Source organism: Thunnus maccoyii, chromosome 13 (assembly GCF_910596095.1).
Source record: "Thunnus maccoyii chromosome 13, fThuMac1.1, whole genome shotgun sequence".
Taxonomy (NCBI): domain Eukaryota; kingdom Metazoa; phylum Chordata; class Actinopteri; order Scombriformes; family Scombridae; genus Thunnus; species Thunnus maccoyii.
Window position 1 is genome coordinate 17,616,795 of NC_056545.1, and position 11,334 is coordinate 17,628,128.

Sequence of the window (11,334 nt, forward strand, 5' to 3'; positions counted from 1 at the left end):
TCTCAAATTCATCATTATATAATACTAGACATGTTGACAATCTTCACTTCCCTTTTTTATAAAACCAGACATGACCAGTATTCCTTGATATTGTGGTGCTCGTATATGGAATATGTGGAAGAAAAAATTTTTTTTTTTGTTTTGGTCAGTTGATTGTTGACTACTACAACTACAACTACAACTACATTGCTCTGTTTATTTTGTTATTATGCCCTTATTGTCCTTAACCAGGTTCAATTAATTCATCATTATTGTTGGAATGCCTTTGAGCAATGCACACCACACCATTCCTGAACTTATAACATATTACTACTTAGTTGCACTTTATTAGCCACAGTTGAGGCCTTAAACATTTTAACCATTCCCCTTGCTTTTATTTACGTGTCCTTAAATGTAAATGGATTAGTGAAGGTGACAAGGAATTATACCTTTCAGCTGGATTCACCAGATCAGCCCATTATACAAAACACGGCATTTCCATTATTCGCCATTAGAGGGCAACGCGACTTGGATTCATCTTACCTGCCGTAAAAAGACCAGAAGAAGAAAAAGTATCTGCACGCGCATCTGTAGCTAGTAACCGGTTGTAAACAAAGTGTGAACCCACTCTGAACAGTGGAGAAAACATCTTGTGTTTGTCTTTGAACCACACAGGTATGTGTTAACGTTACTGTTTCAGCCAGCGTACAGAGATGACCCTTTCACCGGCTGTGGCAGTAAATGTAAACAAACATATCAGCTATCAAGCTAAAAGCTAGCATAGTGTGTTCTGGAATAGTCTATTAACTGTTGCTATGGTTACACCGTCCGTTGTCCCAAAGACCCTGGGCACTTGCCCTCGCAGACACGTCGTCGTCTTGTGAGTTATATTCAACAACAAATCTGCATTTTGACTTAAATCAATTAACGTGTCTTTTAGGAGGTAAACAGGCGGACAGGAACTACTTTACGAGATGGTGCAGCTGCACGTGAAGCGCGGAGACGAGAGCCAGTTTCTTTTTAGCAGCACAGTGGACGCGCCTCTGGAGACGGTGATCCAGCAAATTACAGCCATTTACAACGGGAGACTCAAAGTGGAAAGAATATGTTCAGGTGAAACTGATATCCTCCAAGCTTTCTGTACACACTATTGGGGATGAGAGGCTTCAGTAGGCTGCACTCACAATTATTTAAATTGAATAAGGCAACAATTTATGGCAAAACAGTAACCAAGTTGACTTATAATCATATGAAGCAGAGACAAAGAAGTAACTCACATTTCTAACGGGGTATAAATTATCACTATTGATATGAGTGCATTTTCTGTTGCTGATTTCAACTACTTTTCAGCACTAACTCAGTATTTTACCTCTGAGATGTGACTGAGCTCTAGTAAATGCTATCTTTAATCCAGTAGGATATAGTGGCTTTTTCCTGAGCTTGAACATATTCACAGACTTGTGTCAATCATTAATGTACCCTCAGAGATCCCAGAGCTGGCAGACCATGGCATCACATTGCCACCCAACATGCAGGGGCTGACAGAGGAGCAGATCGTGGAGCTGAACCTGATAGATGAATGGGAAGATAAGTGCGTGCCCAGCGGAGGGCCAGTACTCAGGAAGGACGAGATTGGGAGGAGGAACGGACAAGGTGAGACCGTGAATCTTGAACAAGAAATTTATTCTAAATGAAGACCTTGACACTTGATATCCTTTTTAGTATGTCCTTTGCATTACTAGTCTGGTGTCAGGTTTGGGGGTCCAGATGTTAAACTGTACGTGTTCATCATGTGTTTCCCTTTGCATAGCTTTGAATTGCAAACTGTGACACATGTGGACAGAGATTAATTTTGTCAAACAATGAATTAAGAAATCATTGAAGCTCTAAAGTATGTCTTTTCCTTTTTCATTGTGTGTCCTTACTGTGGATAAACTACAGTAAATGACTGTGAGAAGAGATAAATTTTCCAAGCATTTATCTTTATTTGCATGGAAGTGTGTCGTATAAAAGTCCAGTATATGTTTATATACATATGTTTATATGCAAACAGTTAAAAGGGGAAAAACGATTTCACTGACAATAAAGACATCAATCTCTTTACCTTCTGCCAGCTCCAAATGATAAAATGAAGGAGGTATTAATGAGAACAGTGGAGGAAGCAAAGGCACTTATCTCCAAAGTAAGTATGAGATTTAACACCAAATCTTAGGTCTTGCTTACCAAGGATCAAAACTTTTGATTCAATATGTCTTTCTCTATATCCTTCAGAAACAAGTTCAAGCTAATGTGTGCTTTACCATGGAGATGGTAAAAGAAGCCCTGGATCAGCTAAGGGGTGCGGTCATGATTGTATATCCCATGGGGCTGCCTCCTCATGACCCTATCAGGATGGAGTTTGAGGATCGGGAAGACCTTTCAGGAACACAGGTTAACAGCTGGATGTGTCTCAGTAGTTCTCAGTAGTTAACATTTACTAGCAGTCATTGGCAGTTTATTTAGATCCTATTTCTTCTTGATCATTTTCACCTTTCACCCCCCATTGCTCTGCTTCTGCCCTCTCCATCTGTCTCCTTGCCTCAGGCATCTCTGCAGGTGATCACAGAGGACGAGTGCCAGCTATGGTGGGCTGGCAAAGAGATGCAGAGAGGGAAAAAACTGCAGGACTACATTGGCAAAAATGAAAAGACCAAGCTAGTTATTAAAATCCAAAAGGTAAGAGTGAGAATTTTGTGGTATATGTCAGGCAATGTATTTTTTGTTGGTTTTGAGAAAAACTGTAATCCATTTGTTGCCGTTCCCTTTAGAAAGGGCAGGGGGCACCAGCGAGAGAGCCTCTGCTCAGTGATGAGCAGCAGAAACACATGATGATGCATTACCACAGAAGGCAGGAGGAGCTCAAGGTGAGGAAACATCCTGCAATAAAACACACTTCAAGAAATCATGTCCTGTTTTTTTTCCTGAGAGAGCTTCTTTAATCTTCCTCTGGTGACTTTTTCAGAAACTGGAGGAGACGGATGATGATAGCCATATGGACTCAGAGTGGTCTGACAGACAGGCCCTCAAAAGACAGTTTCAGGGCCTCACCAACATAAAATGGGGTCCGAGATAAAGACAAATAACTCTGATTGCCACCTTGACCACTATGATGCCTTATCAGGATCATTTGACATCTCTTGGTGTCAAAAACCAAGCAATTTACTGAAATGTAAAGAATGTGTATGGACACATTGTATGATAAAACAGGTAATGATGTCACACTGAGGCTGATATTATAAACCTGATTTATTTGACCTTGAATCTGATCCCTGTACACCTTCTGATTGTATCACCCTGTTGTAAAGTAACATTTTTTTTATTGAAGCTGTGAAAACAAAATAAAATGTAAGTTTTATCTAAGTTTCCATTTGTGTGTAAAAAATATAATACAATAACTTCCAATGTAACACATATACACAGCATTCATATTTGTATTAATGAAATGTTAATGGACATTCAATAGTTTTATATCCCAGTGCAGGGACAAGGATGCTACACCTTTCCTCTCTTTGTCTCCCGTCAGTGACACACACCTCTGAAACTCGGTGCTGCTCCGAGGCAGGAAGTTCCCAAGTAGTAATTTGCCGTTCCAGCTCTTGTCCCAGCAGGGATGAGGAAGCTGTTGAGTTCAGAATGTTTGATTCACCGGAGGGTTAAACTGTGTGGAACTACTGACGGAGCCGAAGCAGTGATTCAGAAAGGTGTGGCCGATTTTAAGGAGCACTGCATACATTTTTTTTAAAAATGCAAACATCCTGGATGTAATGAGTAGATTTAAAGGAAAGTTTCAACTTTTGTACATTCACCTCCGCTGGTTCTTTAAAGAGACTGATCAGTTTTGGTGGGTGAAAATGGAATACATGCCTTGGGTCTCTGATGTGAACAGCTGCCAATTTTAACCACCGCTAATGTAGTTACACTATAGGGAAAACACTGTAATGTTCCTATTTTTGTCAGTCATAATGAATCACTGTTGACTGAATATGAACATCAGAGCATTTTTACCAATGCTATGAAAGATAACACTTAACACTTAATTAAACCACAAATTTGTTCATGATGAAAGGGCATTTCAAACCCAGTGGGAGTTAGAAGGTGATAGCAACAGACTGACATTCCCTGGCATGTTCTTTGGTTTATGGTTATTTATCAGCTGTTATGAGACCCCTTGATAATTAATCAATACAGTAATATTGTTGACTGAATGTGGGAGCTTTATGACTTCTGTCAAGACCAGTGACTTTACCCTTTTAGTAGCAGTAAACAATGTTTCAACCTGAAATCCTAGCATCTTCATCTGGTGGTGAATGTGAATAAATACACTGAAGCAATCACAGAATTTATGATTTTGTGACTGCAAAATGAACCTGTGACTACGCTTTTACAGCATAAAACCCTGTTGACCATTTAAATTACTGCAGTTTCACATAAACATTACATTCTTCATAAACTGAATGCTCCTACAAAAATGGCAAAAAAAAAAAAATGAAAAACTGCTTTACAATGTAAAAAAAAAAAAAGTTTCTTAGTTTGTCAGTACTCAAAGGTTGGGAGCTGCTGGAGAAAATCCTGAAAAGATCCTGAAGCTGCTGAATAGCATTCAATTAACATGAGCTGCCATTCAGATAGGCATTCATCCAAATCTCTTGTATGATCATCTCTCTGCGTTCAATCCTCTCTGCTCGTTCTGCTGCCTCACTCACGTAAGTCACCTCCTCCCAGCCGTATATTGCCTTCCTCTCTGCGGCTGAGATTAAAGAGCTCTCTGTCCCCTCTACATCATCATCATCTTCTTCCTCATCATCATCATTCTCATCCTCCTGGCAGTTGAGGGTCTGGCTGTGGGACCTGGGTGTGAGTCTCTGATCTCTGAGCCGCTGCCCTTTGCATGTCACTCGGACAGATACAGCCAGCAGCGTGAGCAGAAGGCCGACGCACACGCTGGAGGTGAACAGCAGCGCTGCCATTTCTGAATGCTCTGTATGGGAAATGAAGGAAGGAGATCTAACAACACGTGGATTACACGTCAAGAGTGCATGCATGTGAATAATGTTTACCTTTGATGTAGGCATAGGTCAGGAGAGAGCTGCTCATCATAGCTCCTGAGTTGTCTGGCTTTCTTGAACCTTTGGGAAAAGGTTTCTCCAGATCTGCAGGAGGGGCTGGTGTGAAAATTAGAATTATTATGCAGAGAAAAGGCTAAAAAAAAAAAAAGCTGGAATTGCAGCAAATGGTATGATGCTGTTACCTTTTTCTGTGTCCACAGTGGGAGACAAGGTGGAGCTGGAAATGTTGGGGTCTGCCTCCTTTAGTAAAGTCTGCGGTACTATTGCAAGGAGGACAGAGGAGACAGTCTTTGTTGCAGTAGACTGACAGTCTTAGTGAATCTACATTTGATCATTCATCAGCACGCCACTTCCCACATCCAAGACCTCCTGGGTCCACCACATTCTCAAATTATGAATACTTTCTGTCCAATTGTTTTGATAACCGGCCTACAAGGTTAACACACATTGTTTCGTGCTAGATGGAGCCAGCAGAGCCAGTCAGAACAATTCTTTCAGCACTGAAGTCACAACTCCATATTATGATACATGAACAAGGTTTGCTGGATGACCTCACTGGCATTTGTGCCAGTCGCAGGAAGTTTATCAGGATGTCAGCCTTGACCCACAAAATCTGAGCTCGGAGCCTATTATTCTGAGCTACTGTGCTGTTGGGTGCGATGTGATAAGAACAGCTGATGGCTGAGATCAGTAGATAAGAATCCACAGTAGGAAACTACAACTGTGCACAGAAGGAACTATCACATAATGAATAAAGCAAAAACATATGTGACCTAAGCTATCACTATTATCATGTAAACCCGTTCCTATTTTTGAAAGGTCTCTCTAATCTATCACCCTGCTTGTAATATTGTGCATGAGGAAGGAAAAAAAAAGATTCCTACCACAAGAATAGACCACACTGAGGTACTTTCTGGTTCCTGGAAAGCAGGGATCCCTAAAGGTCTGGTTGCTGACGGCAACAGCACACGTCTGTTTGCTATAGCAGGCCTTGGACACCAAGTGTACAGCTTCATGGTTCAGACACTCTGAAGGGAGTAGCAAACAGAAAGTCAGAGTCATAAGACACAATTTTCTGTGAGTGTGTGTCAAATTTGGGACAAAGCTCAAATATGTACCTCTGCTGCAACAGCTGAACCATTGATTCACTGTTCTGCAAGAGTTTGGTTGTAGTTTAACTACAAATCACCTTTTTTTTTTTTTAAAGCAGACATCTGATGTTTCTTTTTCTCAAGGAAGGCAAATACTTCACTCAGTGCATGTATGTTAGTTAAATAGTTTATCTGAAAGCATTCAACATCCAGCTATGTTAGTTTTAAGCATCGATTATTATAATTTGGTAACAAATGACGATGAAATTAAGCCTTTACCTCACACTTTTTGTATAGGCCTTTTTCACAGGTGTAGTCAATAACATTACCAATGGCTGGGGCTCACCAAAATGGAATGCAGCCATTATTGATGTAATTAGTTACATCTGTGCATTTGGCCAACTATATGCTGAGAAAAAAGGCCCACCCTATAGTTTTTGCTTGTGTTTCTCTTCATTAAGACCACATTTCCCAGGAATCCTACTGCTTCCTGTTCTGTGCTTTGTCCGAAATCACTAACTCTCTCACTCATGCACTACTCCCTATATAACAGACGCTCATCAGTAGTGTATATTCACTGGACAATATTTCTCTTTGTTCCACTGTAGGAATTTTTGAGGGTACTATATACTGTAGTGCATCATTTTAACACTCAGAATTTGGACACTCAATAAAACGGAGACAGTAAATAAAGTGCACTCTATAGTGAATAAGGAGTGATTTAAGAGGTAATATTTATATTTCACTTGTGTCATCATTTACCATTTTTCATAACTGTTTAGATCTGGACAGCACTTGCTCTCTGTTTCATGCCACAAAAAAATCCAGCAAATTTCCTGCATAATATGACTGAATGAAATATAATGTAAAATGCCAAGAGGAAATACATCATAATGCTATATGTTGCCCCTTATAAGCTATTACTCACTGCTGATTAACTGTCTGTTGGGCTAAATCTCCATTTCCTCTTTCTCTATGTGTGGTAAAATTAAATACATTTTCAGAGTAGTTTCTCAAGACATTGTTCTACTTGTAAAAGGAATCATCTGTTAGTTACCACCAGAGAGAAAACTGAATAACCCGTTGACTCACCAAATGGGGGTGGTCTTGTCAGGTGTGAGGGGCAGGTGTCAGTCTGGCCCAGACCTCTCCCATAGACAGCTGCATAGATGTTCAGCACCTTGGGGGGCTTACAGCGCAGGACCATGGTCTCTCCCTCACACGCCACATGTCTTTTGTGTTCAGCTGAGTGTGTGGGAAAAAAAACCAGAAAGGATAAAGAGGTGGAAAGGATGATGACGGTGCGTTAGGATGGGGGCAAGGGGTGAGATTTTTGTCCTCAGCTGACGTTGAAACACAAAAGAGCGGGGAGGGATATGACAATAAACAGGTAGGGACAAGTGAAATTTGAGCTGCTGAACTCACTTGGTTTACACTTGTAGTCCACATGGAGGTATTTGGTAGTTCCAGGACAGGGGTCCTTCCCAAATAGCAGGTGGTTGACAGGCAGTTGGCAATCTCTGTGGCTCTGACACTCTGACAGCAGCTTCTGCCGGTGCACAGGATTTGATGTTACACTTGAGACAGCCAAATCAGATGCAAAATGAGTGATGCACTGACTGGAATGGGAGGTAGTGGACTGTGCCTTCACAAATCTAAATGACCATTAGACCATCAGTAGCCAGCTAATCAAAGCCTGATGTGTTCAGTAAAAAACTAAAACAGGAAACACCCACCTATACAAAACTGACCAAATGAGAGTGAGAAGTGTTATATATTCCATACTGAAATGTACCTGTAGAGCAGTAAAAGCTGAACAGCTGTGGTTGTGGGCTCTGAGCGGAGGGTCTGCTCTGCACAGCCGCCCCTCGCTGCTCCCGTAAAAGGCAGACTGGATGGAGATGGTGGAGTGACGTGGACAGTGGAGTCGCAGAGGTTGTCCGTCACACGCGTGAGCAGAGTGACTGGTTATGATTCTGAACAGGTAGTCTGTTTAACAAAAGGCATTAGTTAGTTTGAAATCCACAGGGGAAAAAACACAGCTGCATTCAATTCATCTAATTAAAATAACCATAATGGAGGATCAGGGACCAACTAATGTCTCTGAGGGATGATGCAAGCAAGATGAGGAGTCCACTAGTGCTTACAGGGGTAGAAATAGACACAGTAAGTGGCTAAAAAAACCCATTTAAAAATAGATTCATTTTAAAGCAGCCAAATAACCATTGTCAAAGAGTGATGCATTTATTTTTTATCTATTGCACCTGTGGTTTGGGGTCTGTTTTAGCCTCTTTGGAGCTCTGTTAAGTGTCTCATGTTGCTTTGACTGCAAGACCTCTTTCCTCGCTGGCAAATTCTGCCAACTGGCTTTAAACCTAATATGACCCACCTTTGTTGCATGTTTTGTAAATGTGATTGAGTTACTTCTGATTCAAAATACTTTATCTTGAGATGTTTAAGTTATTTGTCTTACACAAAAAGAAGTTTGCAAGACTCTAAAGTGATTGATATAAATGCATTCTAGATAAAAATAGACATTGGATTGTCCTCCTCTGCATAAAACAATGGTGGGAATGGTTGGTCTCTAACTCAGATGAGATAAGAGATTGGTGCTATGAATTGTATATGACTAAACAATAACTCGAATGACAACATTACATCATTACATCACCTTGTCTCAGACAGGTTCACAGAATCTTAAGTAACACACAAATCTCAGATGGGATCTTTGGGACAAACATCTGGGATTAGCAAACCTGGACATGTGTAAAAACTTCAATCCACGATATATTTACATTGCAAATATAAGTTTTCACTACTGTAGCTATTACTACACCACTCAAAACAGTACAGTCTCATACAAAAAACCTAAAGACCTTCCTGTGATCTTTAACCACCACCACCATCTTACTTGAGAAGTCAGCCAGTCCATTCATGCGTCTGGTCCACAGAAGTAAAGTCAGGTAGAAGAGGCTGTGGCTCCAGTCCAGCCCGTGGCAAGGACGCGTCCAGCTCATGACTCGCATCCCCTGCCTCTGAGATCATATTAAAGAGACTCCCAGAATTCAACGAGACTTCATAGAAAATTCATGCAGAAAGGTGAAATAATTTGGGGAAAATCGCTTCTCTATCCATCCGTCTCCCTTCACTGAAAATATCCAGCCGATGAAGCACAAAACAGTCCCCTGTCCCACTGCAGCAATGGATCACAGTGGAGGTTAGAAATAGCAGCTGCGCAACAAGTTGTTCCAAACTGACAGAGGAGGTGATTAATCCGACACGAGGTGACACTCCCAATCCGAATTTCCCCACTGTTCAACACCGCAGATTTGTGAATGGATCCATGTGGAAACTGAAAGCGACTTGCAGTAACAGCTGAGAGGGAATTATGGTGTGGGCGTGGCAGATAAAACTATTTTAAAGGGAAGAGGGGCGACGTACTCAATGGTATGACGCACTGGCAGGACCTTTTATTCTCTCCCCCCCCATGAGGCGCATGTTTACTTTTTGGATTATGGCAAACTGCTTTCATTCTGTTAATTTCCTCCTTATTCTCTCCTTCTTTCTATCTGTCACGTTTCTGCCTTTCTCTTCCTTCTTTCCCAACACTATTAACTCACTGTTGCAATAAGCAAATTAATGTTAAAAACATGGTGACTTTATTGTTTTCTGTATATGAATATTGTTATTTTTTCTGAATTATATCCCTCTCTGTTCTTGATTTGGCACATGTCTCTTTAAAATGATGATCTGCTCATTCAGGGTTTGTGTGTGTGTCCCACATTAACTTCAACTGTAGTGAAGAGTCAGTTTCCATTTAAAAAGATCAAGTTAAAAGTGAATGATATTTTGATTCTGTTTCTTTTCATCAACTCTTGATGTCCTAACTGTGGTGCCTTTCAATGGAGAAGGGGGCCTACTGGGTAAATTGCTCCCCAGCCCACATCCATGACCCACTCCATGGTAACCAGTCAATCTACATGTGAGACCTACAACAGTCAAACTGACAGAGACGTCAAAGTCTCCACGGCCAACTCCGCAGGGAAAGAATTGGCAGAGGGAGGAACTGAGGGCTGATATTTTGCATACAAACTGGACAGGCCCCCTAGTTTGTTCCTTTTCTCTGTAGTTTAGCTTTAGGTACCCAGGGAGTGGCTCCAAAACCCCCCTTTCATGTGCTGTTATCCCTCCAAAGCCTGTGGAATTTTGTTGTCAAACTCCAAATTTCCTGCACTTCAGACAACATACAGTCAAACAGGAAAGCAGAATTTGCACTTGAGAAGATGTATTCAAAACATGAGGTGTGGTAGAGGAAAGTGCTGAAATATTTAGATGTGTAAGCCGAGAATGTTTAGATTCTTCTAACTATAAAAAAATATCTCACTGAATGAATGGAGAAGCACTCCATCGATTGATATGAGTTCACTCATCATGAGTATTCTTCAGCCTATGAAAGCTGTCATATAATTATTATTATCTGAGAAAACAACCCTGATGATGTCACAGTGATGTCATCAGGGTTATCTCTGTTTGGGCTTGAGACTTGGACAGAAAACCTGCGTCATATGGGGTGTGGAATTTGAACAATGTGGGAAAATTTATCAGGCAGAGAAGGTCCACCAGAAGATGCTATCTGTTGCATCATGGGAAATGGATCCAGTGTTTTTGGAGCTTGACCCATGCTAGGGACTAAAAGTTAGGATGTCTTGGTCTCTTCTGCTTTGATTTTTACCCTTTATCAGGTTTATTTTGAACTTATGTCAGCAAATATTAGAATAATATATATGTTAATTATCTATAACATCATATATGTATTATTAATGCTCGTTTAAAAGATTAATGTAAATGTGAAGTGCTGTAAAATGTTGAAAAGGCAAAGATTCTGCCAAAGTTGTCATAAAAATAATCCAAAACATATTGCAGTTCATTCCTTTAAATGTTTCCAAGACAATGAAGCTATAAAACCATCTCTCCCAGTGTTTGGACAGACAGATGCATATTGATTATGCATCTGGCAGACAAACTTGATCAAAGAAGAATTCTCACACGACATGTGTCTGGGAACAAAGCCTCTCGATTAGATAGCAGCAGCCAGAACATAAAGACTAAACATTTGATTAGTGTTAATGATGTTTTGTATTAAACAGGAAAAGGAGGAG

General features: G+C 40.7%; 2 protein-coding genes across 4 annotated transcripts; one reads left to right on the forward strand and one right to left on the reverse strand.

Annotated features, from left to right (window-relative positions):
• Positions 1-530: 530 nt before the first annotated feature.
• cfap298 (cilia and flagella associated protein 298) lies at positions 531-3,373 on the forward strand. Its single transcript, XM_042432342.1, has 8 exons — positions 531-654; positions 920-1,092; positions 1,465-1,632; positions 2,094-2,161; positions 2,251-2,409; positions 2,563-2,694; positions 2,787-2,882; positions 2,981-3,373. The coding sequence occupies exons 2-8, from the start codon at positions 954-956 to the stop codon at positions 3,089-3,091; spliced, it is 873 nt and encodes a 290-aa protein (XP_042288276.1). The 5' UTR covers positions 531-654; positions 920-953; the 3' UTR covers positions 3,092-3,373.
• An 882-nt stretch (positions 3,374-4,255) lies between these two features.
• On the reverse strand, positions 4,256-9,558 carry eva1c (eva-1 homolog C (C. elegans)). Of its 3 annotated transcripts, none has more exons than XM_042432340.1 (8): positions 9,087-9,558; positions 7,971-8,164; positions 7,601-7,721; positions 7,268-7,420; positions 5,969-6,112; positions 5,267-5,344; positions 5,076-5,180; positions 4,256-4,996 (listed from the first exon to the last, which is right to left on the reverse strand). In XM_042432340.1, exons 1-8 carry the CDS (start codon positions 9,199-9,201, stop codon positions 4,623-4,625), a joined length of 1,284 nt encoding a protein of 427 aa, XP_042288274.1. In that variant the 5' UTR covers positions 9,202-9,558; the 3' UTR covers positions 4,256-4,622. The 3 variants fall into 3 exon arrangements, with proteins under 3 accessions (XP_042288274.1, XP_042288275.1, XP_042288273.1); XM_042432341.1 differs by having other exon boundaries at positions 5,076-5,168; positions 7,601-7,724; XM_042432339.1 differs by having other exon boundaries at positions 7,601-7,724.
• Between the last annotated feature and the right edge of the window lie 1,776 nt (positions 9,559-11,334).

Coding starts and splice junctions, on each gene's coding strand:
- cfap298 (XM_042432342.1), top strand. CDS start 954: ATGGTGCAGCTGCACGTGAAGCGCGGAGACGAGAGCCAGTTTCTTTTT. Junction 1,633..2,093: donor TGGGAGGAGGAACGGACAAG/GTGAGACCGTGA, acceptor ACCTTCTGCCAG/CTCCAAATGATAAAATGAAG. Junction 2,883..2,980: donor GAAGGCAGGAGGAGCTCAAG/GTGAGGAAACAT, acceptor TGACTTTTTCAG/AAACTGGAGGAGACGGATGA.
- eva1c (XM_042432339.1), bottom strand. CDS start 9,201: ATGCGAGTCATGAGCTGGACGCGTCCTTGCCACGGGCTGGACTGGAGC. Junction 8,165..9,086: donor TGGACTGGCTGACTTCTCAA/GTAAGATGGTGG, acceptor TTTGTTAAACAG/ACTACCTGTTCAGAATCATA. Junction 7,421..7,600: donor GGACTACAAGTGTAAACCAA/GTGAGTTCAGCA, acceptor CCACACACTCAG/CTGAACACAAAAGACATGTG.